At 58.4% G+C, this 26,832-nt stretch overlaps 1 protein-coding gene across 10 annotated transcripts; it reads left to right on the plus strand.

Moving 5' to 3' along the window:
• Window positions 1–26,283, plus strand: TSPOAP1 (TSPO associated protein 1). Of its 10 annotated transcripts, none has more exons than XM_044745291.2 (32): window positions 3–1,216; window positions 2,040–2,147; window positions 2,431–2,559; window positions 3,130–3,309; window positions 3,864–4,049; window positions 5,303–5,380; window positions 5,466–5,549; window positions 5,796–5,885; window positions 6,068–6,190; window positions 6,425–6,529; window positions 7,924–7,974; window positions 8,365–8,385; window positions 9,216–9,420; window positions 9,930–10,210; window positions 11,413–11,528; window positions 11,816–11,925; window positions 15,093–15,923; window positions 16,093–16,244; window positions 16,562–16,939; window positions 17,024–17,263; window positions 17,602–17,787; window positions 18,377–19,222; window positions 19,883–19,961; window positions 20,060–20,211; window positions 20,701–20,869; window positions 21,239–21,310; window positions 21,713–21,745; window positions 21,934–22,037; window positions 22,123–22,194; window positions 22,436–22,546; window positions 23,219–23,280; window positions 25,046–26,283. In XM_044745291.2, exons 1-31 carry the CDS (start codon window positions 932–934, stop codon window positions 23,246–23,248), a joined length of 5,607 nt encoding a protein of 1,868 aa, XP_044601226.2. In that variant the 5' UTR covers window positions 3–931; the 3' UTR covers window positions 23,249–23,280; window positions 25,046–26,283. The 10 variants fall into 10 exon arrangements, with proteins under 10 accessions (XP_070339019.1, XP_044601225.2, XP_070339021.1 ...); XM_070482921.1 differs by having other exon boundaries at window positions 21,266–21,310; window positions 25,046–26,282; XM_070482918.1 differs by lacking the exon at window positions 23,219–23,280 and having other exon boundaries at window positions 1–1,216; window positions 17,602–17,751.
• Window positions 26,284–26,832: the final 549 nt, after the last annotated feature.

Below are 26,832 nucleotides of genomic sequence, written 5' to 3' on the forward strand. Positions count from 1 at the left end.
TCGCCCCCCTATTCTGAGGCTCAGCCCTCCTCCGCGCCCACCATCTCGGGGCTCTGGGACTGTAGGGGACCCCTGCACTCCCCAGAGCTGAAGCCAGCAGGGACAGAGACTATGAGGCAAGCAGCCCACCGACCCAGGCCTCCTTAGGACCAGCCCGGCCGCCCAGCAAGCTAGCGAGCAGCAGCGGAGAGACGAGCAGGAGATAAAGGACCACAGAAGACCATTGGGGATCACCCCCAGCAGCTCCTGTGGATCCTAGCCAGGCTGAGAGGTCGTGATGGATGGCCAGACTCACAGACGCTGATGGACAAACAATGACACTGATGCACACAGCTGCACAACACTGAGACGCTCCGATACAACCAGCGACAGCATCACACACTGCCACAGCCCTGCAATACAGACACCCCCCCCCCCCACACACAGAAACAACTGGTAACTCCAAAACAGGCACAGACAGTGACACACAGAACCACTACCCCCCAACACATACGACAGGGAGCACCCATCCTCCAAACACACACAAGACAACGCTGACCTGCACAGACAGACCTGGAGACACGCACATCTTCACCCAGGCGCTGCTGTTGGTGGCCTCTGCACATCCTCCCTGCCCCCACGGGGACACCCTTGCTCCTCACACACTCACACACACACACACAGCCACGAGCAAACATAGCTTGCATACCCCCAGCTCCAGCTCTGGCAGCCCCGACTCCTGCAGCCTTCTTTGTGGATAAGGAAGAACTCGGTCAACCTTGGATGGAAACTCGGTGAAGCCAAAACTCAGAGAAGAAAGGGTCTGGCCTGGCATGACCCTCGCCAGCCCCTCCACTTGGCTGGGTGATGTCCCCCGGTCTGAGTCCTGGGGCCCCTTGGCAGTACCGTGGAGCAACTGACATCCCTCCCACGGCCGGGGGACCCTGGAGCCATGGAGCCATGGGCACTGCCCGCCTGGCAGAGCTGGACTCCAGGCCAGGGGAGCGAACCTGGAGGCACAGCCCCAAGCATTGCTGATACTCCAGCAGCTCTGCAGCTTGGAGAACTGGGGCTTAAGGAGAGCTCTGAGCCCGAGGGAGCCAGGAGCCTCCGACTTGTGGGGGGCATTGACCCTGAAGGAACAGAAACTGAGCTGCCCAGCCTGGGGCAGCAAGCAGCAAGCTCCGGACCCAGCTGCCCGATGCTGGAGGATGAGGAGGCGGAGGTTTTTCCTGAGGTAAGGGAGCTGTGGAGGGCTGGGGTCTGTGAGGTGGGGGGCCTCTCATCATGCCCTCCAGTGGGCATGAGATGCAACCCGCTGCCCACCTCTCCTCTCCGAGCCTGCCTCTGTCTGTGGTCCGTCTCTGTGACTGTCTCTCCTCCCCTCTTTGGGCAAGAATCTCAGTGGCTCCATTTTTTGCCATCTGTCTGTCCTTCTGACTCTCTGCCTGTCTGTCTACATCTGGCCCTTCCCCTACCCCCTCCCTCTGTGAGTCTCTCTGACAGTCTGTCTGTCTGTCTGTGTCTCCTCCTCCCTGAGTCTCTGTCCTCAGGGGCTGGAGTATACTGGGGCTGTGTGGAGGTGTCTGGTGGAATCAGAGTCCAGAGGAAGCAGATTCAGGGGACGGGGTTCGGTGCTGGGCTGAGCCAGGGAGGATGAGGTTTGGGGTGGCTGTGAGCAGTCTCCTGCAGAAGGTTAGAAGATGGAGGGACCAGGACTTTGGGGGAGGGAAGGGAACTCAGGGGCCATGAGGAGCCTGGAGGGGTGAGGATGGGAGCTCAAGCTGGCATTTCCCAGGAGAGGAAGATGGGCAGGGATGAGAAGAATTGGGGACTAGCAGAGAGGAGTCCAGTGTTGCGGGATGCAGTGTGAGCAGTGAAGACTAAACAGCCCCTTCTCTTGGGCCTTCTCTGCTCCCCACTGAAGGCCTGGGATGTGAGGAGAATCTTCTCAGTTCCGTGTCTCCTTGGACCATAGAGGGGGAATGCTTCCATATGGAGGGCTCTGACTAGGTAGGGTGGGTTCTTGAGCTGCTGTGCCCTGTCCTTTCCCATGCCAGGGCAAGCTGAACATGGGCTTCGGGGACGGACCCAATCTGGAGCTGCTGAGGGCCCTGGGGGAGCTGCAGCAGCGCTGTGCCATCCTTAAGGAGGAAAACCAAATGCTGGTGAGGCTTGGAAAGCGAATCCTGGGTCCTGACTGCAGCTGGGGGAAGGCAGACTCTGACACCCCGGCCCTTCGCCTCAGCATCCTCCTCATCCCATGAACATCCCTCCGAGTGGGGGTTACGTGCAAGTGACATGATCCTAAGACCCAGAGAGGATAAATCCCTACCTAGAGTTGCAAGGACCCCACTGGGAGCCTAGGGCTCTAGCTCAAGGCCTGGGCAGTTAGGATTGGGTCTGTGGGGTGCTCCACACATACCCCAATTCTGGCTGACCCCTTATCAGAGGAAGAGCAGCTTCCCTGAGACGGAGGAGAAGGTGCGGAGGCTGAAGCGGAAGAACGCGGAGCTGGCGGTCATTGCCAAGCGCCTGGAGGAGAGGGCCCGGAAACTGCAGGAGACTAACCTTAGGGTGGTGAGGATGGAGGCTGGGTGACCAGGGAAGCGGGGAGTCAGGGCTGGGCCTGAGGGAGTGGGGTTTGGGAGTAATGGACTCTTAGCACCCAGGAAAGCTGGAACCCAGGGGTTGAGATATAAGAAGGGCAAATGCTCGCCAGGCTAGGAGGCTGAGGGTTTCTGGAGCTACAGGAGGGAGGGAAGGGCTGGGCAGGGAGCTCCTGAGCAGCCAGGGAGTAGGATTCTGGATGACCACGTGCTGGTGCTGGCTGCAGCCATCCGCTGAGCTCATCTCTGGGTGCAGAGCTGGTGGGGGCAGGGATGAAGACCCATCACATTGGCAGCCCTCAGTTAGCAGCATCCTTTGGGCCTAAACTAGGAGGTGCAGTTAACTCTTTCAGTCCTGCTTGAGGATTGCTGGGATGGGGTCAAGTGAGGCTGTTGGTACCCTGAGGCCCCAAACACAGGGTAGAAGCAGGAGGCCACACTTCTAGGTTTTCATCCTAACCATTCCTTTGGGAGGAGCTGAGGAGTGGGAGAAGTGCCCCAGCCCTCAGATGACAGTTGGCCTTACCCCTCCTCTGGCCAGGTGAGTGCCCCCGTGCCCCGTCCAGGGGCCAGCCTGGAGTTGTGCCGGAAGGCCCTGGCCCGCCAACGAGCCCAGGACCTCAGTGAGACAGCCAGCGTCCTGCTGGCCAAGGACAAGCAGATTGCTGCCTTGCAGCGAGAGTGCAGGGAGCTGCAGGCCAGGCTCACCCTGGTCGGCAAGGTGCGAGGAGGCCCTGGTCACCCTTTCCAGCTCAGCCCTACACAGGGCTGCCGGCCTGGCGTGTGGGATGTGGATGAGATGTTAATGAGATGCAAATGAAGCGGGAAGGTGGAGGCTGCTGGGGAGTAGGTTCCCCTGGCAACGGCCCAGGTGGAAGCAGGGAGAAGGAGCCTGAACTGAAGGGGGTGGAGCCATGAGTCCCAGACCTGGGAATTTCTGGGCTTCAGGCTTCAGGCTGTATGCCAGTGTGTCTAGCTGTAGGAATCCACAAATACCTCGCACTTGTGTGAAGCGATGTTTTCAAGGCATTTAGCACAGTGCTGGGCACACTATGAGTGCCCAGTAAATGAATTACTGTGAATGTCTGCACACGGGCTAGCGGAAGCATGCGGCGGTACACGCACGCACCGATGACCAGGCATGTATGCATGGGAGAATGTGCACGTTCCCGCGCGTCGAAGCCCCTCCAGCAAGGCGGAGGGCGGGCTCCGCTGGGGATGGCGTGGGGCGTGCAGGGGTTAGGCCTGACTCCTCTCCCTGTCCGCTCACCCCAGGAGGGCCCCCAGTGGCTCCACGTGCGGGACTTCGACCGGCTGCTGCGCGAGTCCCAGCGGGAGGTGCTGCGGCTGCAGAGGCAGATCGCTCTGCGCAACCAGCAGGAGCCGCCCCCGCCGCCCCGGCCCCCGGGCCCTGCTGCCCCGGCCAGAGCAGGGGCGCCCGCCCCCGGGGCCCCGGGAGAGGTGAGCGCCCGCGCAAGGGCAGGTGTGTGTAGATGGGGGGTTGGGGCGGCTCCGGGATCTCCCCCTACACCGCACTCAGAGCCCCGAGGATCTGGTAGTGGCGAGCCTTCCAAGGGCTGTGGAGCTTTCCCGATCCCGGGGGCAGGATCCACCGCCTAGCCTCCCCGCGCTCCTACCTGCGCCGCGCCCGCCCCCAGGGGTTCGGGGTCCGCCCTCTGCAGGCCTGCGCCCTGCGGGGCCCGCCCCGCCGCCCCTGCCGCCCCTGCCGCGTCGCCAGTGGTATGGCCCGGCCGCAAATCCCTGGTTGCCCTGGCAGCCGCCGGGGGCCCAGCCCGCGCCGCCGCCTCCCGCTGCCTCCGTTGCGCGGGGACGCCCCCTCCAGCGCCCGCCTGGTCGGCTAGGCCCGGCCCTGGCTCCTGGGGGGAGGCGGTGCGTCCGCCCCGGCTCCAGGTACGGGCGACCCTCATTGGGCGCCGGGCTTAGGCAGCCCCTGTCGCGAGGGTTAGTGACCCACCCCGGACCCCCAGAACTTAGAGGTCTGTCTCCTCTCCATCCTCTCTGCTTGGGCAGCACCTAGATCCACCCTCTTCTGGGCTCAGGGGTGGGAGGAAGGACTCCATAGCGACCAAGGCCTCAGGGTGAGGTGCTTCTTGCTCAGATTTTGCGCTTCTGCCTGGCCCAGGGAGGGAGACGCACAGCCCATGAAGACCTGTCCTCCCCCAGAGTTCGCCCAGATAAATGGGCAGTGCGATGGGGTGGGCTTGGGGGAAGCCAGGAGGAGGGTCTGGCCAGGTCTGCCATGCTCTAGGCCAAGCCCAGATTTGGTTGATTCATAACCCCTGGCTCTGGAAACACTGCCTCCCTGGGGGCCCAGGCGGCCTCCTACTTCTCTGCCAGTGACTGAAGGACACCCAGGACAGTTATTGAGTGCAGAGCAGGGCTGCTGCTGGAATGGAAGCTAAAAAGGGAAAGCTTTGGCCTGGATAAGGGACCCATCTCCCAGGGCACACATGGGTCTCAGGATCTCAAAGCACTATGTCTGGAGGACACAGGGGTGCAGCCTCTGCACTTCCACATCAGCTGGAGATGATGGGAGGGGGTGGGAAGACAGCACCCCCCCCCCTTCCTGGGCAGGGATCTCTTTGCTGACTATGAGATGGGGTGGGAACCTCCCACGGACAGGCTAGGCTGGGGGCAGGCTGTCCTGGAGCCCTGTTCTCAGGTGCCAGCCCCCTGCCTCTGGGCATTTCCAGGCCACACTCCAGGAAGATGTGGAAAGCCCACCCGTGGTCCTAGGGGAGCCAGAGAAACAGCAGAGGGTGCAGCAGCTGGTAAGTCTCAGGTCTAGGCTGGAGGAGACCTGTTGTGGACAGATCTGTCTTTCTGCATGAGGGGCCCTCGATTCTGACCCTACAGGAGTCAGAACTCAGCAAGAAGCGGAAGAAATGCGAAAGCCTGGAGCAGGAAGCCCGGAAAAAGCAGAGGCGATGTGAGGAGCTGGTGAGCTCTCAGGGCCTCCTGGAGGCCAGCTCCTCCCTTCCCCCAGCCAGCCAGGTGGTGGGCTCCCTCGGCTCTGCTTTCATCCCTCTTTCCCTCCTGTTCTGCACGGCTCTCCTTTCCTGGCTGATGCAGATTCCACGTGGGGGAGGAGGGCCTTGTCTGGGAGGGCAGGGTCCTCTGCATGGAGAGGGGAAGAATGTGGGTGCTGGGCCCTCACTCCCCCCCAGAGCTCCTCTGGTCTCTCAGGAACTGCAGCTGAGAGAAGCCCAGAATGAGAATGCCCGCCTGGTGGAGGAGAACTCTCGGCTCAGTGGGAGAGCCACAGAGAAGGAGCAGGTAGCAGCTCTGCCCAGGTGCTGTGGGGCCTGGGCTCCTACTAGGGCCCTTGTCCCTGGGCAAGGGCCTGCTCCTCCCCCACCCCCAACTGGGCTAGAGTACAAAGGGTTCTATTCCCTCTGGGGAAGGAGCTGGTGGGACAAGGCTCACATGCCCAGCGCCCTGCCACTCCCCGTCTCCAGGTGGAGTGGGAGAATGCGGAGCTGAGGGGCCAGCTCCTGGGGGTGACACAAGAGAGGGACTCAGCCCTTCGCAAGAGCCAGGGTCTGCAGAGCAAGCTGGAGAGCCTGGAGCAGGTGCTGAAGGTGAGGGACTGTGTAGGTGGGGGGAGGGTATTTGTCCCTGGATGGTGGAACATGCCCTTTGTGGGGTGCTGGGGACTAAGGTCCAGTCTTGGTGCTACCGGCCCCTTTCCTTCTCTGCCTCAGTTTCCTTTTCAATAGAGGATATCTTTAAGTGTCTGAGGCTCCCTTGTCTTGCATCTTCTAGAGAAACAGTGGAGTAGGGCTCTGGCCTTGACCCATGGTCTTGTGTTTCAGCACATGCGGGAGGTGGCCCAGCGGCGGCAGCAGCTGGAGGTCGAGTATGAGCAGGCTCGGCTCAGCCTGCAGGAGAAGCAGCAGGAGGTCCAGAGGCTGCAGCAGGTGAGGGCAGTGTCTCTAAGGAGCAGGAGTGAGGGAGGGGTGGTAGGCTACTGGACCCCAGCTTAGTTATCCACTCATTCAGTGAGCATTTACTGAGCACCCACTGCATGCCAGCCACTGTATCAGGCACTGGGGGACAGTGGTGGGCAAAGACCAGGTCCCTGACCGATCAGCAAATAAGCAGATCCATGAGTGAGATGGTCCCCGTCACTGACAAGTGCAAGGGGGGAAGAGAACTGGTGACGTGACAGAGAGTGACTGGGGTGGGGTGAGGGGCCACTTTAGAGAGGTGGATGGGGAAGGCCTCTAATCCCTCAGGGGCAGGAAGGAGCCAGCTGAAGAGCACTCCAGATAGGGGGACAGAATCGGGAAAGAGCAGTGTGGAGATGGCCAGGACAGCAGGAGTAGGCGAGAGCCAGATCACTCAGGGCCTTAAAGGCTGTGGAAAGAGTTTGGATATTTTGCTCTCTGAGCAGTTAGAAGCTGTTGAAAGATCCCAGCATGATCCAAGGGGTCATTTTAGCAGATCACTTTGGCGGCGCTGTGGGGGGTGGATTGGGGTGTGGAAGCGGGGCAGTCAGGTGTCGGGGCTGTGGAAGCACTCCGGGTGGGAGATGATGGCCTGGACCAGGCAGCAGGCAATGAAGGGGAAACAGACGGATGGGTGTGAAATACGTTTTGGAGATAGAATCAACAAGAGTCACTGTGGGATTCCAGTTGAGTCCCAGCTCTGTCGCTCATTTGCTGTGACCCCCTGGTGGAGGGTGGGGCTTTTCACTCCCCAGGAGGTGAGGGATGAAGGGGCAACAGACTTGAGAGGCAAGGAATGCTGAGTTCTGAGTTCTATTTTGGCCAAGTTTGGGTTGTATGTTTAACATGCAAGTGGAGATGTCCATAGACAGCTGGATTTAGGAGCCTGGAGTCGTGGGGAAGCAGGTCTTGGAGATGTATTTTGGAGTCATCAGTGTATCAGTCATGTGACTAGATGGGACCCTTGGGAGAGAGTGTAAAGTGGGCCTAGCACTGTGCCCCGTGGCACCCTGACGTTCGAAAGGGGTGGAAGACGGAGCAGGCAGAAGAGGCTGAGACGGGGCGTCCGGAGAGGTAGGAGGGAAACCCTGAGGGTGGATGCTCCCCAAAGAGAGAGCAATGTCAGGCTCACGTCTGCTTGGCCACACTGCCTTCTAGCCTAAGGCACGGTTCAGGGTGGGAGTTCGGGAGGGAGGGGCCCTCAGCCTCCCTCTTCCCAGCCCGCCTGCCCTCTTCCTCTCCTCTCCCTTCCCCCTCTTTCTTCTTTCCTTTTGCCCTTCCTAGCCCCCCTCCCTTTCATCTCCCTCTATCCCACCCCTTTCCTCATCCTTCTCCTCCAGCATTTTGCCTCATTTCACCTGTAGGCCCAGGCGGAAGCTAAGAGGGAACATGAAGGCGCCATGCAGCTGCTGGAGGTAGGGTCCCTAGGGGTGACCCCAGCCCCATCAGCTTGTGGGGGAAGTTCAGAGAGAGCTGGAGGGGACTGTGTGGGTGTGAGTGTCACGGGTGTGGGCTTGCAAGAAGGGCCCTTAAATACTCCAGGGCCCAGGGGAATCCCCTCCACCATTGGCCTGTTTCTTAGGCTGGGGCACAGCAGGGCAGGGGCTCCTTAGTCTTGAGCAGCAGTGTCCCTTTGCCACCTACCGCTGGAGGCTGCCTTCACCCTGAAATAGCCTTTCACTTAAGAGCTGCTCAGTCAGTCCAGGGAGTGGACCCAGTGGGCCCCTCCCTCTTTCCTTCCCTCTCTGGATAGTGACCCACAGGGTACAGGTTCTAACTCTCCTCTGCTTTCCTTTTCTGTGCAGTCCACCCTGGATTCCATGCAGGTACAGCCTCCTGACCCCGACCTCCCTGGCTGTCCCCTCCCCCACACCTCTCCTGGCTGGCTGAGCTGCATCTCTTCCCTCAGGTCCACGTGGTCCCAACCCTCATGCCACCAGAGGAGGGTGTGACCGGTAGCAGACCTGAGACTCCGTAGATGGGCTGGGATTCCTACAGGACATGTGGGCCATCCCCTGGTCTCAGACCTGCCATTGTGCCTGGCAGACATGGGGCCTTTCCTCCTCTAAAACCTTGCCATTCAGACCATGAGGAAGTTCATTACCAGTCTAACCCGTGATCTCTTGGCCAGGGAGAGCCCCTAATATTGGGACTCTCCTGATACCTGAGGAATATTCTTGAGAATTGGCTTGTTCCTGTCACAAAGATGCCCCGGCTCCCATGTGAGCTCTCTCTGGGGACCTCTCTGAGGGCAGGGATTTAGGTCACTGACTGTGGGAGGGTGACAAGCAGTGGAGCTGAGAAAACTTCTGAGGTGATGCTGGTGGTGGTGCTGGGGGTGGGAGCAATCCCTTTTGGCCTAGAAAGCAGCCAGAAGCAGAAGTGCCACTGCCTGGGGTGTGAGGGTGTGCTGCGCGGAGGCCGGTCGAGCCCTTCTCTGGAGGCGGGTAGGGAGTGCAGCTGTCCCACAGCCCCAGGACTCCACCCTCAGCTCAGACACTGTTAAGGGCAATGGGGCAGCCAGGCGGAGGGTTGGTGCCAGGCCTAGGGGCTGGGCAGATGTGATCTGAAGTTGGTGTGGGGCTGTGTGGAGACGGCACAGGCTGAACTGGGCTGCTTTGCTGGGCCTGGTGGCTCATGGTGGGTCTTGACCCAGGTCCGGGTTCGAGAGCTCGAGGAGCAGTGCCGCAGCCAAACTGAGCGCTTCAGCCTCCTGGCGCAGGAGCTCCAGGCCTTCCGCCTGCACCCTGGCCCCTTGGATCTGCTCACCTCTGCCCTGGGCTGCAGTACCCTTGGGGACCGTCCACCACCCCCCTGCTGCTGCTCTACCCCCCAGCCCTGCAGGGGGTCTGGCCCCAAAGGTAAGGTACACCCCACTGACATTAGCCTGGAATCCTCAAACCTGGGGCTTTTGTATAGGGTCAGCGGAAGCTAGCACCTCGCCCAAACTCACACAGCAAGTTAGAGCCAGGCCTGGCTAGAACCAGGCTCTGGTGGGAAAAAAAATGAGCCCACGGGAGTGGCTCTCCCAGAGTCTGGCCCAGGCATCTCAGGCCACTGCTCCTCCCGCTCAAGACCTCTGTGGTCACGGCCGGGAGTTGGGCACGGGGAGTCAGTAGCAGGCAGTGTGGGCTGGTGAAGAGTCAGGGCAGGGGGTCAGTCAGATCTGGTGGTCCCGGCTCCCCTCACTGAAGAGTCCCATGATTTTGAGCATGCTGCTTCACCTCTGTGGGCCATCGTCTCCTAAACTGTAAGACGAGTAATTCCATGCACCTCGGCAAGCTGCTCTGAGGATCCTGTGAAACAATGTGTGTAAGTCACTTCCACCTCCACTTACTAAGTTTCCCCTAAATATTTCCCTTCTTGTAAGGAAACCTTGCTGTGGAGGGCCTGGCTCCCTATCCAAGAGGCTCCACCCTCAGTCCCTGCTCCCTCTTCAGGCCACAGACCGCAGACCCACATGCCTTCTTCTCTTTAGACCTTGACCTCCCACCGGGCTCCCCAGGGCGCTGCAGCCAAAAGTCTTCCGAGCCTGCCTCTGCCACGCTTGCTGGGGTCCCTCGAAGGACCGCCAAGAAGGCAGAGTCTCTCTCCAACTCCTCTCGCTCTGAGTCCATCCACAACAGCCCCAAGTCTTGCCCTACGCCTGAGGTCAGTGCTGGGGAGGGGCTGGGTCTTGCTCAGCCTTGGGGAAGGGAGAAGGAGAGCTGGCCCTGACCTCGTCTGGGATTCCCAGGAGTTGGGTGGCTGCTGGCCCACGTCGGGAAGTGGAGCCAGGTGCTTGGAGAGAAGGGCCTGTGGACTCCTCCTTGTGGGCAGGGAGCTTGGGTGGAGTCTGTCCTGCGCTCCGGGGCCGCCTGCAAGCCCTATGTTGGGGTCACCCAGCCCCACCCCTCTGGGGCCAAGAGAAGCCCCAGAGTCTTGGGCTGGCTGGAGGGAGACACTATGGCGCCAGGATCCACATAATGAGACTGTTCATGAGAGCGGCTGTCGCAGATGCAGATGGTTGTGTGAGAAAGAGCACAGGTTCCGGGATTCAAATCCCAACTTTGTCTTAGGCAAGTCATGGACCCCTTCTGGACTTCGGTTTCCTTGTCTGGATTTTGGAGCTAATTAAACTTGCCTTGTAAGGTTGTTGTGAGGATTACATGAAAAAATATAGGGAAAGTGCCTTGCTCAGTGTGGGGGACACAGAAGGTGCTTAACATATGGCAGCTATTATTATTATTACCAAGTTCTTGGGCGTCACTCACAGCTCTTCTGATCACCTCGTCCCCCTCTCTACCTCCCAAACTCCAGAAAGTGGAGGGGAGAAGGTCAGGAGCAGCCCTGATGTCCACGGTTGTGGAAAGTGGTGGAACCCAGCCCTGGGCCTCTACTGCCCCCTTGTGGGATAGGACGGTGGTTCTGGCTTTGGCTGCCCCTGTTTTCCCTGGCAGTGACCCCCTCTCAGGGACTTCTCAGCCCCTTCTGCGTGCTCGCTGCCAGCTCTTTACACTCAGAGTGCTTTGCTGGGTTTTTCCTTAAGGAGACAAACTGCCATTGGGCAGCCACCCCACACCAGCATGGCTGGCCCCCTCTCCGAGAAAGTGGTCTTATTTACTGGGCTGGTGCAGTAGAGGCCAGGGCTCAGGGAGGAGGCCAGGTTATCCCCACTCCCCCTTCCCAGGCCAGCTGTGCTCTGCCAGGGCCTGCTGGTTCAGGTGCTGATTTAGAAAACATCAGGGCTCATTGCTGCTGGCCTTGTCCAGTGTGCGCTCACTTTCCCTTCTCAAAGCAACAGGTCCTCCACTGTCTGCTTTGCCATTGGCCCTGGGTCCTGGAGAGGACTGGCCCTTTCTGTTTGTCCCCAGGTGGACACAGCCAGTGAGGTGGAGGAGCTGGAGGCAGACAGTGTGTCCCTGCTCCCAGCAGCGCCGGAGGGCAGCCGGGGAGGAGCCAGGATCCAGGTCTTCCTAGCGCGCTACAGGTGGGCCCCTCTCCCCTGTTCCCCATCCCCCCCAGCATTTGGGGTGTCTGGGAGGAAGGGCCTGAGTGAAGATAGCGGCCTCTGGAGGTAATGGTGGGGTGCAGGGATCCCAGTGGACAAGTCCTCTTGACCTAGTTGGGCTGAGGTGGGCTCAGTGAGCGCTCTGCTTGGCTGAAGATGGACAACCAAGTCCCCATAAAGGCCGAGTGCGTGGGGGAGAGGAGCTGGGACGTGGCAGTCAGCATGTTGGTTGCTATCTTCCTCCTCCTCCGCGCCTCCCCCCACAGCTACAACCCCTTCGAGGGCCCCAACGAGAATCCAGAGGCAGAGCTGCCGCTTACTGCTGGCGAATATATCTACATCTATGGCAACATGGATGAGGATGGCTTTTTTGAAGGTAGGAAGGTGGCAGGGAACAGTCTGTTCATTCCCCTGCTTTTAAGCTCTTCTTCCTAGAGACCTCCACGCATCCGTATCCTCTCAGCCCACCATAACTTTTCAGACTCAGCTAAAAGGTGTGCGGAGACCTGGAGCCCGTGGGGGAAAGGGAAAGGAAGGGATCTGGGACAAGGGGGCAGCCGGTCTGACTGCAGGTCTGCCCTAAGCAGGGCAGGACAGGGCCTACCACAGTCTAGATGATGGGCAGAGTGTCATCGGAAATTTTGGCTAAATTTGCTTTTGTGCTGGGGGACACGGCATGGCAGTGTTTAACACGAGTGATGCTCGAGGTCAAGCATGTAACATAGTTCTGATGCTGGACTCCAGTCGGGTGTGGGGAGGAGGAACCAGGGTCCAGAGCCCAGGAAAGGGTGTTAGCAAGTGGTTAGCAGTTCTCAGGGCGTGGGCTTCAGGGCAGTTCTCCAGTGCCTGTGGGGAGATGGGGCAACCAAGGCAGATGCCCCACTACTCAGACTGGGCAACAGGGCAGGGCCTGCAGAAGAAATGGCCTTGGGAGGCTCCCCCAGGGGGCCCTGGCTGGGTACCAGGCTGCTTCCTTCAGCGGCAGGGAGGATGACACTGTGTGGGGACTGAGATGAGGTGTGGACAGGGCAGGGCAAGGGCTGTAACCATGTGTGGGGATGTAGGAAAGAGATCAGCTCTGGGTCTGCAACACCCAAAGCTTTGGGTTTGTAAGGCCAGGCCTTGAGAGCCTGCTCGGTGTCTCTTCCCTGGGCCCTACGCCTGTTATTTGAGTAGCTGCTGGGAATGATGGTAAACACTAAATTCCCCATAGGGGCAGATAACAGAGAGCGGGATTAAATAGCTGCCCCCAAACAGCTTTTTTAAAATGGAAAAACAAACAAACAAACCAAAAAACCAATACAATTTTTTGGAAGGGGGCAGCAAAACCATAAATATCAACTAACCACAAATTACTAGATTTGAACCTTACAATCTGGGATAGATTTAAAGGCATGTAGACACCTGAGTGTAGGATGTGGGGCCATGTTGCTCATCAAACTTTAGCTGAATGGCTCCTTCCTCTACGTCTGGTCCCACCTGGACCGCTCTTGGGGGCACATACTTCGGGAGCTTGTGCCTGACTCAGACCCAGGCTCCAGCGCCAGCCTTTCAGGGCTGTGGGTCTGTTCAGTGTGAAGGCTCCTGCTTTAATGTCACCCTCCTTAGCACTAGTACTTATACTAGGGCTGCCGCAACAAGTGACCACCAGCCGGGTGGCTAAAGCAACAGAAGTGTGTTCTCTCACAGCTCTGGAGGCCAGGAGCCTGGAATCAAGGTGTTGGCAGGCCACACTCCCTCTGGAGGCTCCAGGGAAGAGTCCACTCCTCATCCCTTTCAGCTTCTGGTGGTTCCAGGTGTTCCTTGGCTTGTGGCCACATCACTCCAGTTTCCCCATCTGTAGTCACATTGCCTCCTTCTCTTCTCTCAGTGTCTCTCCCTGTGCGAGATAAAGACACTTGTCATTGCATCTAGGACCCACCCAGATAATCTAGGATGACTTCATCTCAAGCTCCTTAACTTAATTACATCTGCAAAGACTCTTTTTCCAAATAAGGTCACATTCGTAGGATCCAGGGGTTAGAACGTGGACATATTTTTGGGAAGCCCCCGTTCAGTCCACCACAGCGCTTATATTATTTAATTTATTGACAGTCCCTATTGTGTCTTCTTTAAGTTTTCATACTTGTTTTTGCTCCTAGTGTAAGCAGAGAGAGAGAGGGTGTAGGGGAAACTCGCGGGCCCTCCAGCAGCCCAGGACTGCCTACACACACCCTCTGCCCTCCACCCTGGCCTGTGCTTCCCCTTCCTCCTAATAAGGCTCAACAGTCACCAGCTCATCTGTTCCTGGGAATCTCTTTCCTTCTCCCAAGTTAGCTGTGACGTGACATGCTGTGTGCCCAATTTCTTCCTTCCCTGACATCCCTCAAGCAACAGCGAATGATTTACGATACTTTATTGACGAGTGTTTGGGGGAACTGGCACAAGGTAACACAACTTACTTTTGGCCGCTGCCTGGAGTGACTACCAGTCATACTCCCAGGCCCAGGCCTGCTGTGGGGCCTAATCCCTTCTAGCACCCACAGGGGACTCTTTTCTTTGGCACTTATGTCTTCTGTATCTAAAGATTCTTTCCCCTGCCATGACCAGGTGTTGCTTCCCTCTCTCTTTGAAAATGTCTGTTTTTCACAATTGGAAGTTGAGGGGGCCCCCTGCCCCTACTCCTCAGGGCTGCGTAATATGGAAGTTTTCAAATGTACAGAAAAAGAATAAAACAATGAACACCTATATCCTTGCCACCTCGATTCAACAATTGTTAACATTTTGGTGTATTTGCTTTTCCATATGTGGATTACAAAGAAAAATGACAGAAAAGCAAGTTGTACACATCATGACATTTTACCTAGACAAACTTCAACATGCATCTCCTTGGAACATGGACATTCTCCTACATCCTTGCAGTATCTGTGTCACCTGGGAGCTTGTTAGAAATGAATAATCTGGGGCTGTCCTGGTGGGGTATCAGTTAAGTTTGTGTGCTCTGCTTCAGCGGCCCAGGGTTCGCCGGTTCGGATCCTGGGCGCAGACCTACACACCGCTTATCAAGCCATGCTGTGGCAGCTTCTCATATAGAAGAACTAGAAGGATACATACAACCAGGATATACAACTATGTACTGGGGCTTTGGGGAGAAAAAAAAAAAGAGGAAGATTGGCAAAAGATGTTAGCTCAGGGCCAATATTCCTCATCAAAAAGCATACCTTTAGGAAAAAGAAAGAAATGCAGAAATCTCAGCCTCACCCAGACCAGACCTAGCTGAGTTAGAATCTGCATTTTAACAAATCTCCAGGTGATTCATATGCACATTAAAATTTAAGAAGCTCTGTCTATATAACCACAATACTGTGATCACACCTAGAATATTAACAATAACTCCCTAATCCAGCTCTTGACTGCTCTTGTCTTTCAAAAGCACTAACAGGTAAATGTTGATTTGAATCAAATGCTTAAGATCACTCACTAACCATTGCTAAAATGCATTTTTTGGACTGGTTTTTCTCTACCTCCTCTCTGTCTTCCCCTTCCCTGCCCTCCCTCTGCCAGGGGAGCTTATGGATGGCCGAAGGGGCCTGGTCCCTTCCAATTTTGTAGAGCGTGTGTCCGACGACGACCTCCTGACCTCCCTCCCTCCGGAGCTGGCCGATTTATCCCACAGTTCAGGCCCTGAACTCAGTTTCCTGAGCGGAGGTGGGGGTGGCAGCAGTAGTGGGGGCCAGAGCAGCGGGGGACGCAGCCAGCCCAGAGCAGAGGAGGAGGCTGCAGGGGACGAGCTTAGTCTGAGCCCCCTGCCTGAGGGTCTGGGTGAGCCTCCTGCTGTGCCTTACCCCCGCCATCTGGCAATCCTCAAGCAGCTGGCCCACAGTGTGGTGCTGGCCTGGGAGCCACCTCCTGAGCAAGTGGAGCTACACGGCTACCATATCTGCGTGAATGGGGAGCTGCGTCAGGCCCTGGGGCCTGGGGTGCCCCCCAAGGCTGTGCTTGAGGACCTGGACCTGCGGGCCGGGCCCCTCCGTGTTTCTGTACAGTCCCTGACCAGTCGGGGCAGCTCCGACCCTCTGCGCTGCTGCTTGGTGGTGGGTGCCCAGGCCCGAGTGGTACCTACTCAGCTGCGGGTCCATCGACTGACAGCCACATCTGCTGAGATTACCTGGGTTCCCAGCAATAGCAACTTGGCCCATGCCATCTACCTCAATGGGGAAGAGTGCCCCCCTGCCTGCCCCAGCACCTACTGGGCCACTTTCTGCCACCTGCGGCCTGGTACACTCTATCAGGCACGAGTGGAAGCTCAGCTCCCACCTCGAGGATCCTGGGAACCAGGCTGGGAGCGGCCGGAGCAGCGGGCTGCCACACTGCAGTTCACCACACTCCCCGCAGGTATGCCAGCTTGGGCATTGACTGTCCGTAACACCCAGGAGGCCAGGCCATGGGTGATTGTGGAGGGGAGGCTGTTGCTATTTGCGTTTTCAGGGAAATGGCAAAGTGGGCTGGTATCTCTGGTGCCGAGTGTCCTACATTACTGGGTCTTGTGCCTCTCTTTCCCCAGGCCCACCTGATGCCCCCCTGGATGTGCAGATTGAGCCGGGGCCCTCGCCTGGAATCTTGATCATCAGCTGGCTCCCAGTAACAATTGATGCTGCTGGCACCTCCAATGGCGTCCGTGTCACAGGCTATGCCGTTTATGCTGATGGGCAGAAGGTATGGCCTGGGCACTCTCCCTGTACTCTGGGAGCAGGATGTGGGGTCTCTCCCTGTCACTCTCAGAAGCCTAGTCTCCCCCCCTGGCACAGAGATGCCTGGCCCCTGGCATTTGGGCACTGTGTAGCAGATTAGTTAGGAGCACAGAGTTTGGTAGCAGATGACTGGGATTCAAAAACCACTGCACTGTGTGGACAGGATGATTAGATGAGATAAGGCATGCCACGGGCTTAGCACAGGGCCTGGCCATTGTTGTCATTGTGTCATCACAATTGGCCATCTCAGCCTCCCTTTCCTGTGCTTCCTCCATCCTGCAGATCATGGAGGTGGCCTCGCCCACAGCAGGCAGTGTGCTGGTGGAGTTGTCCCAGCTGCAGCTGCTGCAGGTGTGCAGTGAGGTGGCTGTACGTACCATGTCACCCCATGGCGAGTCAGCCGACTCCATTCCAGCTCCTGTCACCCCAGCCCTGGCTGTGGCCTGCCTGCCAGCCAGGGTCTCCTGCCCCTCACCACGACCAGGCTCGGAGGCCAGACCACCCCTTGCTCCAGCTTCTCCAGGGCCTGGAGACCCCAGCTCTCCCCTCCCGTGCCCTGACCCCCATGGAACTCGAGAGCCCCCTGGAGGCCCCCCAGCAAGCCCTCCCAGAGAGACACCAAAAGGATCCCAAGAGGAGCCCCCAGCACCTTGCTCCCAGGTAGCCGGCTGGGGAGGGCGGAAGCAGGTGGAGGCTGGGAGAAGGGCCTGGGCTTGGGCCCTTCCTCAGTGCCTTCCATTCCAGGAGGAGGTTGGGGCAGCTGTGCTGGGTGCCTCAGAGAACAGGAGGGCCAGTGGGCCAACCGTGAGGGAGACCGTTCCTGGCCCTGCAGCGTCCTCACTCGCCAAGGAGGAGGCCGAGTGGACTGCAGGAGAGGCCTGCCCAGCACCCTGCTCTACACAGGAAGCCCTGGCCCAGAGGGTGCCCAGTGCTGAGGCCTGCCGCGGAGGAGACGCAGCGTCTGGGCTGAGGCCCAGGGCTGAGGTATGGGGTTGAGGAAACACTGGCCCACCTCAGAGGATCAGGGCCTGCCTCCCTGCCTTCTGCCAAAATCTGGTTGCGCTCTCCTCTTATTCTCTGCTCTGGTCTGTGCTGTCTGTCTGTCTATTTCTCTGTCACTTATCTTTCCAGATTTCTCTTTCCCTTTTGGCTACCATCCTCTTCTTCCCCGCCCACCCATTGTGTGAGCCCCCTGTTTGGGGCATGACCCTCTCTCCCTCTGCCAAAGGGCCACTTTTGTTCTGGCTGGCGCTGACCCTGCCAGAGCCGCCCATCCCCCTCACTGTCCTTCCCTCTCTCCTCCTTTGTCTCACCTCTTGCAGAGGGAGGACACGGCGGAGCTCGGGGTCCGTCTGGTGAACTCCCTTGTGGACCATGGCCGCAACTCAGATCTATCAGACATCCAAGAGGAGGAGGAAGAGGAGGAAGAGGATGAGGAGCTGGGTTCCAGGACTTGCTCTTTCCAGAAGCAGGTTGCTGGCAGCTGCATTAGGGAGAATGGGGCCAAGGTAACGGGGTGCAGAAGAGCTGGTGGGCCCTAGACCTCGGGTTCCAGGGTCCTCTACCCCCTGTGTCAGCACTGCTCCAGCCGTCACTGAGTGCCCGCAGCATTCTAGGTGTGTGGCCTGGGCCCTGTCCTAAGCAGCAGATAGGAAGTGGCTCAGGGTTGGCCTCTGCCCTCCTGGGAAGAGAGGGGAGAATGAGGAGCTCTTTTCTGCACCTTTTCCTGCCCTAGCCCACCAGACGCAGCACCCTGGCCATCTGAGAGCCTTGTGTTGGGAGCTTCTGGGGAGGGGGTGGGGAAGCCTTTCTGCTATTACGGGTACAGTTTGCTCCCTGATGCTCCTGTCCCTTAGGGGCCCAAGCATCTGTGCCACTGTTCCTTGGGTGTGTCCCTTGCTCTTCCTCTGGCTCTGCCCTGGGCATGCTGTGTGACTTTGGGCCAGCCTCCTTCTCTGGTCTTTCCTCTTGGAGAAAACTGAGGGAGAACTATGGGATTGCCTGCAACCCCTGCCCTCATCTGAGGGCAAAGGTCATAGCTCTCTTCTCTCCCCATGGACCTCTCTTTCTTGCTGCCCTCCTCCCCCCACCCCCCAGCCCCAGCCCGACCCCATCTGGGAGACTGACAGCGACGAGGAGGTCTTGGAGCAGATCCTGGAGCTGCCCCTCCAGCAGTTCTGCAGCAAGAAGCTCTTTAGCATCCCTGAGGAGGAGGAGGAAGAGGATGAGGAGGATGAGGAGGACAAAGAGAGGCCAGGGGCTGGCTGTTCTTCCCGAGACCCTGGCGTTCCTGAGCCTGCAGTGCTGGGGCTGGGCTGTGACAGCAGTCTGCCCCGAGGACCTGGCCCGTGTCCGTTGTCTCCTGAGCCCTCCAGGGCTGGGGACCGCCTGGAGGACATGCCCGGACTAGTTGGTGGAAACAGCTGGAAGAGAGGAAATGGCTCCCCCGAGAAGCCCCCAAACCGCAGGCGGTCCCCAGATCCCCGTGAACACTGCAGCCGACTTCTCAGCAACTGCGGGCCCCAGGCCTCTGGACGACCAGGCCCCACGCGGGAGAGGGGGGCCCCCGTTGTGGGCGAGGGTGCCAAGGGTGGACCAGAGGCTGGTGGGAGAGGGCGGCCGGCCCCTTCCCGGAGGTGCCCCCGGGGCCGGGCCCCAGAATCTGGCCTGGCCAGCTGCCTGTCTCCCAAATGCTTGGAAATCAGCATCGAATATGATTCTGAGGATGAACAGGAGGCGGGCGGCGGGGGCGTCAGCATCACCAGCTCCTGCTACCTTGGAGATGGGGAAGCCTGGGGCACAGCACCTATAGGAAGGCCCAGGGGACCTCTGAAGGCCAATTCAGGCCTCAACCCCTACCCACGCCTCCTGGCCTGGGAGAAAGGGGAGCCAGAACGGAGAGGCCGCAGTGCGACTGGCAGAGCCAAGGAGCAACCCTCCCGGGTCCGTGCCCACTTCCCACCCTGGGCAGCTCCCCGCCTGCTGCCACCTGGTGGCTCTGCTTTCTGCCCACCAGCCACACCCATTCCACGCTGCCGCCTCCATCAGCAGAGGTGGAGCTGGGCCTCCAAGCTCCCTCACCTGCCTCCTCCCACCCACATTCCACTGCTTTGCTGCTTCTGCTGATCGGAACTGGGACGCACAATATTCTGTTATCATTAGTCACCAATTGCTGCCAACCAGCCCCCTGCCTCCGGGCAGGGTGGCCTTTCCTCTGCTGAGCTAGTTACATCTTCAAGACACTGACTATGATGTCCGTCCGGCATCCCCCAACCCTGATGCTGAGAAAGGCCCTCCTCTCACACGCTCCTTGCTTCTCGGCCAGCTTTGAGATCCAGCCTCAGTCCCCTCTACTCCATGCATCTTCTGGGGTGGCTAGAGTGGGGGCCTCCCCTCCTGTCCTTCCTCCCCCTGTGGGGGTGTCTGATGTCTCCAGCAAGGTTGGGCCAAGGCTCCAGGAGAGGAATGTTGTGTCCCTGCTCTGCTGCGCTGCTTGTGCTGATGGGCACGCCTGGGGGAGTGCATATGGGGTCCTGTCCCTGCTGAGGTGCCTGCCAGAGGAGTGACGTGTCACTTCTGCCGTCTGTTCCCCTCTCTTTGTAGGCAGCAGAGTCGGGGGAGCCCAGAGGGCAGAGGGGCCCCCCAAGGAAAGGGGGCCGGGCCCCCAGGCCCACCGAGCTGGGTGAGCACCTGGTGGGGGCTGGGCTAGGCTGAGGGGGCCTTTCTTAACTCCTCGGCGAGAGCTGATTGTCATTGCTGTCTCCCCAATCCTTTCCACAGCCCCTCCGAGGAGTCCCCCAGAAGTGCTGGCTTACCAGGACCTACCTGTCAGGGTCTTTGTGGCTCTGTTTGACTATGACCCTGTGTCAATGTCACCCAACCCTGATGCTGGGGAAGAGGAGCTCCCCTTCCGGGAGGGCCAGATCCTGAAGGTGACTGACTCACCGTTTGGTCCTCCCCCCTCCCTCCTTTCCTGCACTGGAGGAATTATAGCCATGCATGGGTGAGAACTCGGCTTCTCGAGCTGGATGATGTGGGGTTGGATCCTGACTGCCACTTCTAGCCATGTAACCTTGAGTAGATTAACTAACTCCTCTGGGCCTCAGCTTCCTCACGGGTCAAATAGGGATGATCTTAGTGTCTACCTCACAGGCTTTTTGCTGTTGCTCTGAGGTTCAGGAGATCCTGTCTGCGGTGGGCTGGGTCGATGGACGTGCAGACAGTGGGTGACGATAATATGGAGAGGGCTATTTTCTCTCGCCCTCTGATCCTTATTCTTTGCTGTTCTCCCTGTTTCCTGCCCCATGGCCTGTGAAAGGGAGAGCACTCTGCAGTTCCGAGTGTGGTGTGCGGGGCTCAGGGCCTGGGGTGCAGGGCACAAGCTGAGCTGGCCTCCTGAGACAACTGGTCTTTGCCTCCAGGTGTTTGGGGACAAGGATGCCGATGGCTTCTACCGGGGTGAAGGTGGGGGCCGGACTGGCTACATCCCCTGCAACATGGTGGCTGAGGTAGCTGTGGACAGTCTTGTGGGGAGACAACAGTTGTTCCAGCGGGGTTATTTGTCCCCAGATGTTCTCATTGAGGGCTCAGGTATGACCTGCTGCTGTCCCTCCCCCAGCTCCCAGCACCCCAGTTCCAACTCAACCCCTCCTGAGCAGTTTGTGTGTCTGGAGCGGCTGGAGCACCTCATTTATCCAGAGTCTAGCGGAGCCACTAGGACCTCGCAGAGGCTAAGGCCACTGTGGCCAGAGCAATGAGCTCACCAGCTGGAGTGGGGTCTGCTGCAGGGGGATGAGGCATGTGTTTTGGATCCTGGAGGTCGGGGATGGGAGAGGAATGCCCTTTAGAGACGAGCATAGGAACCCTGGCGCAGTCCCAAGAGGAGACTCCAGAGTCACTGTCCTGTCCTGCTCCCCTGCCTCAGTTTCTCTTTTACGTCTACTTGCCTTCCTGGATCAGGGAATTGTCCCTTTGTGTACTCCACAGCCCGCACAGCTGGGCCTCCTCCCAAGCCCCGCCGCTCCAAGAAAAGTGAGTGAGACCTCTTCTCCCTCGGGGGCCTGTGAGGATGAGTGGGGCGGGGGCACTGCTGGGCTCTCTGGGGAGACACACGTGGAGTTTTGAGCAGGTGAAGGGAATCAGAGCAGACCTGCACCCACATCCATCCCCTCCAGTGGGAGGTTTTTTTCTAACGGGGATAGAGGACCTCTGTTCCCAAAAGCACCTGACAGTAAATTCTGTGTAACCTGGAGCAAGTCACTTACCCTTTCTGGGCCTCAGTTCACTACCAAAATCAAAGGCCAGGGCTGATGTACTCTCTGAGCATCTTTCTCTGTTGTATGAGGCTGAGCATCTTGCCTGCCCAGCACCACCCCCGGCCTTGGATGAGGAGGGAAGTGAGGGGCAGGGCTCACACGCACATTCTCTCCACAGCTGAGTCAGAAGGCCCTGCCCAGCCCAGTGCAGGTGAGGGGCTGTCCCTGTGCAGGGGAGACTGGGGAAAGAGGTGGGGTGGGGCGGCCCCTCTGGCCTCTCTCCAGGGGCCACAGCTAGTGGGGAGGTGGTGACTAGGGGGTGAGCAGGCCTCCAGTTCGGAGGATAGTATGGGGTGGGAGATTAGAGAGAGTTGTGAGTCTTCTGCCCCTTGCCTGCAGGCTTCCCCCAGCCGGTCTCCTCTGCCAGCCTGAAAGCTCCCCGCTCCATGGTGGCTGCATTTGACTACAATCCCCAGGAGAGCTCCCCCAACATGGATGTGGAGGTGAGACCCTCAGACCGAGCCCAGCCAAGCAAGGTGGTGGCAGGGGCTCCCTGGGCCTGACACCTGCCTTTTGGTCTCTCAACAGGCAGAGCTACCCTTCCGGGCAGGGGACGTCATTACTGTGTTCGGGGGCATGGACGATGATGGTTTCTACTATGTGAGGACATTGGGGTGGGGGTGTGCCGTACCCCATGTCATCACCCCTTTCAGAAAGGGCTCTCCCAGAGCCAGGGAGGGGGATGAGCAAGGGTTCCTGATGGTAGCCTGGAGGAATGGACCAAGTCACCTTCCATGACAGTGATGTTGACCCATGGCTGTTCCCCCAGAGGCTTCAGGGTCAAGGGGGTGGGGTTGAGGCCTCTTTCCTTGTCTCAGTCTTACCAGCTTCTCCTCCCCAGGGCGAGCTGAATGGACAGAGGGGCCTGGTTCCATCCAACTTCCTGGAGGGCCCTGGGCCTGAGGCGGGCAGCTCAGACAGGGAGCCTGGGACACCCCAGGCTGAGAGTCAGGTCAGTGAGGAGCTGGACTCCCAGCTCAGCAGTTAGTTCTCTTCTCTGCTGGTGTGGTGTTGGGGCTAGGATAGTGTCGAGGGAGGGGCGCAGCCGGGTGCTGATCCAGGTGAGCTCTGTGCCCAGGGTGGAGCTCCTGAGTTACCCCCAGAGGGAGCCTGGCCAGGGCCAGCTCCCTCCCAGTATGTGCCCCTCTCTGCAGAGGGGTGATGGCTGCGACCCTGACCCCCTGCCCATCTGACCTGGCTGCCCACACCCTGGGGCCGATACAGGTGAGGTGGCCCTGTGGAAAAGGACCCCCGTCCCCCCCACACCTCTAGCCAGTCATAGCCCCGGCTTCAGGGACCTTCCCACCCTGCTGGATCTCCCTGTCTCCCAGGTGCCTTTTAAAGCTGGTTGCCCAGCAAGGCCCAGCTTCCTGGGTTCGCATTCTTAGAGGCTGCCTCTCCTTGGGGTGAGTGGAGTACAGTTAAGCTCCAGCCTCACAGGACAGGGAGAGGGTGAAGAGGCCAGGCCCCAACCAGAAAACCCTGGGTTTCCATCTGCAGTAGTTCCGAGGCAAAGGTTATGCAAAGCAGTACCAGCCCCTGTGACCTGGGCTACCTGTGACTGGGCGGAGAGTGTGTGGGTCTGTCCATAACCCATCTCCTCTCTTTGTTCCCTGTTCTTCAGAGAACGAGAAGGAGAAGAGTCCAGTGCTAGATGGAGATAGATATATGTAGAGAGAGCAACATGTAAGTGGGGGACTGGCCCCCTCTGTCCTTACGACCCCTACTCCCCATGTCACCATAATCAGACGGTGCTCCTTTGCCTTGAATACCGGAGCTGACCCGGCTCTTGCGCTTTCTTCCAGGGAATGGGGGAGGGAGATCTTGCCATGAGCCAGGTTTGGATATAGGATCATCCCTTCCCCTTGCCTTCACCCTGGGCAGTGCCAGCTGTCATAGGAACCCATGTCATCTTAGTATATAATGTCCGCATTAGCTGACTCTTCATATTCTATTAGCACATGCGGCTTATAGAATGTTCTGTGACATCCATAAACATGCCTCCTCAGCATATTATGATACTATATGACTATGGTATTGTAATATTGTGATTATTATTGGTGACAGAAGGATGACAGTGTAATGCCACCAGTAATAATGGTCTTCCTGCCCTTGTCCTCTGCATCATGACCTGTTAGGGGATCAGATGCATGATTTTACTTCCAACTTTATTTCCTCTCCTCAGGGGAATAAAACGGGAACTTAAACAGTTGGAGTCCATAGATAACCCCAAACTATTCATTTCTGGGGCTCTGTTTGTTTCCTCAGCAACCCCTCTCTCCTGGGATGTTGTGGAAGGAGCCCTGGGAGGGAGTGGGCAGGGCCTGGGACTCCCTCGCTGGCTGTCAGCCCTGGCTGGTTGGCAGTAGATGCTCTGACATCTAGGTGCTAGCAGACCTCTTTGTGGGCAGGCCCTGCCATGTCACCAGGGCCTCGGGTGAGAGTGGGCCCCAGGCTGGGTACCCAGCTCTCCTGCCTCTGGTCTGGGCTCCTTAGCTGGCTCTGGCCAGGAGACTGCCAGGATCTGGTGGAAGGTAGGGATTTGAGACAGGGAGTGGGGGGCAGCGGGTGGGGAACATGTAGGCTGGCAAGACCTGATTTGGCTGTGCCAGGCACAGGAGGTCACGGTGTGGGTGTGTGAGTACAGGTGGGGATGTGGGAATATGGGTGGGGGAGGCTTCCTGGTGGCTTTCCCGTTCGCCCAACCTGTCCTTGGGCCACGAGCACCACTGTCTGGGTGGGCCTGTGGCAGAGGGAGCCACTCATGGTTGCAAATGGAGCTGGGAGGAGATTCAGCAAAGGAGAAATGCTAAAGGAGGGAGCAGGGCAGCTTCCAGAGCTAGTGATGGGGGCTGAGTGATGCCCGACTGTAAATGCCCACTCTCAGGGTCTGTTCAAGCTAGAGTCCTGATCTCCTCCCTGTGGGTGGGCACTAGCTCCGCTCCCTGAAGGACATGGGGCGCTGCACCTGCTGGGCTGGACCCGCATTCTCCTTCTGTCTGTGAGGTGGTGCAGGAACTGCCCTCCCTGGAGGGAACGGCTGCCTCTAAGCAGTCCTGTCCTTGAGCTCCCTTTCTTGGGAGGAGATCTCATGGGGGAAGTTGGAGTACCCATCCCGAGGGTCAGGTCCAAGGACTCTTGATCTCTCAGCCCAGCACCATGTAGAGACCCAGAGAAAGGGAGGGGCTAGCCCAGGTCCCAAGTGGGCATGAGCAGAACTGAGACTCTGCGTCTGTCCCTTCAGACTTCCAGTTCAGTGCTCCCTCAGCACCAGCGCACCCACTCATCTGTCTGCTCCATACGTGTGGGGCAGTGGTGGGGGGTGGGGCTCTGGTTCTCCACCATGGTTCTGTGACAAAGGGGGCTGCAGGCACCTGAGGTTGTAGGGTACAGGAGTCAGGGTGGGGCAGGGAGTTGGGCCCTGACCTTGCCCTTTTCTCTCATGTTCTAGGACCGGGCCAGCTCAACACAAGGACCCCCAGAGCCCCCAGGCTGGCCCTGTGCCCCTGGCTCTGGCAGCTTCCCCAGGATTGGACTTGGGGGGCCTCAGGGCACAAGAGAGAAGGTGCGGGGTCTCCTCTCCAAGGGGAAGCAGCTCTTCAGGAAACTGGGCTCTGGGAAGAAGGAGTGATGCTGAGGCCCATCCTGCAGGCAGACGTGGTCCCCTGGGGCCCCCAGATCACCGTCCCGGCTGGGTGGGGAAGACCATGGACTCCGGTTTTCCTGAGTTAACACTGTGGCACTTGGATGGGAATCAGAAACTTGGCGAAGGTCAGAGCTAGATGCGTCCTTAAGGTTGAGTCTTCTGGAAGGGCACCTTCCTCTTACAGGAGGGGAAACTGAGACCCAGAGTGAGGGAGTAACGTGGCCAAGGTGGCTGAGCACCTCAGTCACAGAGCCACGACTGGACCCAGGACTCTTGACTCCTAGGCCACCCACCTAGGCCTTGGTTCCCACCACACTATGCTAGTCCCTTCTGTGGCCCTTTCCCAGGATGGGGGCCCCCTGGGGGGAGAGAGGGGCCTGTCCCCTCTGATGGCACTGACTATCCTGATCATGTCTTCCCTCCCTTGAAGGAAAGTTTGCACTGGATTCTCCTGAGCTCCACCTCCCATGGGGCAGGGGGGGCGGAGCCGTGTATATATGTACATACTCAGTGCCTCAGTCCAGCTTCCTCCATCTCGCTTCCACTGCACAGGCCCGGGAAGGAGAAAGGCCATGCCAAAGCGGGCCTAACCCCGCCCCCATAGTGCTCCACCCCTCCTGCCAGCCTGGTCTCCTGGCCCCTGTGTGTTCCCCGCCCCCAAAGACCCAGGGGGCCAGTGGGCAGAAAGCAGGAGTAGGGTTTGCCTTATTTTGCTCATCGGATTCAATTTCTCTTTTGCATTGTTTTCCTCTGGCCCCTGTCTGAGTCTGGGGCTGGGGAAAAGGACAGATTTATGCAGCTGTTGTCATACCTTCCCTGTTCAGAGTTGGGGAGGGGGCTAGCCACTCTACCCTACCCACCCTTCCCCTGCCCTCGGCTGGGTGAGTGTCTCTGCATGTTCCCTTCGCTGTGGTGGGAGGCTGTTTCCCTGAAGCCCCACCCCCACCTTGGTCTCCATGGGTGTGGAATGGTGGGGGCATTTGTTTAAAAAGACATTTTATTATAATAAAGTCTATTTTCACAAAACCCATGCTGGGCTCTACCTGGGGCGAAGGACTCCTCAAGGAGCAGGTCATGCTGGGCTTTGGACTCGACTTCGGAACCCAGAAGTTACATCCAAGGGTGACTGGGGCAAAACTAATGACACCAAGCAGACCAAGCAACTCTTGAGTTTTGTTTCCTAAGAAGAAGGTTTGGCAGCTTCCTGAGTCTCAGCTTGTGGGACCAGATGTTTGGAGTTGGGGCAGGGTCCTGGAGGGAGAAAGAGACCAGGGCAAGGGGACCGGGGGGACACAAAGAGAGAAGCCACCAGTTTCAAGGTGGTGGACTGAACACACCCTGTAATCTTGATTCCCTACACCAAATTCATAGAAATAATAGGTGTAAGAAAAAACAACCAAACAAGTCAACGAACACCATCCATAGTTCCACTTGAAAGCAAGGAGGAGGACTCTCAGTAGACTGGAAATGGCAGGATTCCAGAAAAGACAGACAACAGATGGGAGATCATACTCAGAAACCTCAAAGCAGGGTGCGTGTGGGAGTGTTCTGCACATTGCTCCATGCCTAGAGGTGGCACAAACAGAGCAGAA

The sequence above is a fragment of the Equus asinus genome, chromosome 13, assembly GCF_041296235.1.
Source record: "Equus asinus isolate D_3611 breed Donkey chromosome 13, EquAss-T2T_v2, whole genome shotgun sequence".
NCBI classification, from domain to species: domain Eukaryota; kingdom Metazoa; phylum Chordata; class Mammalia; order Perissodactyla; family Equidae; genus Equus; species Equus asinus.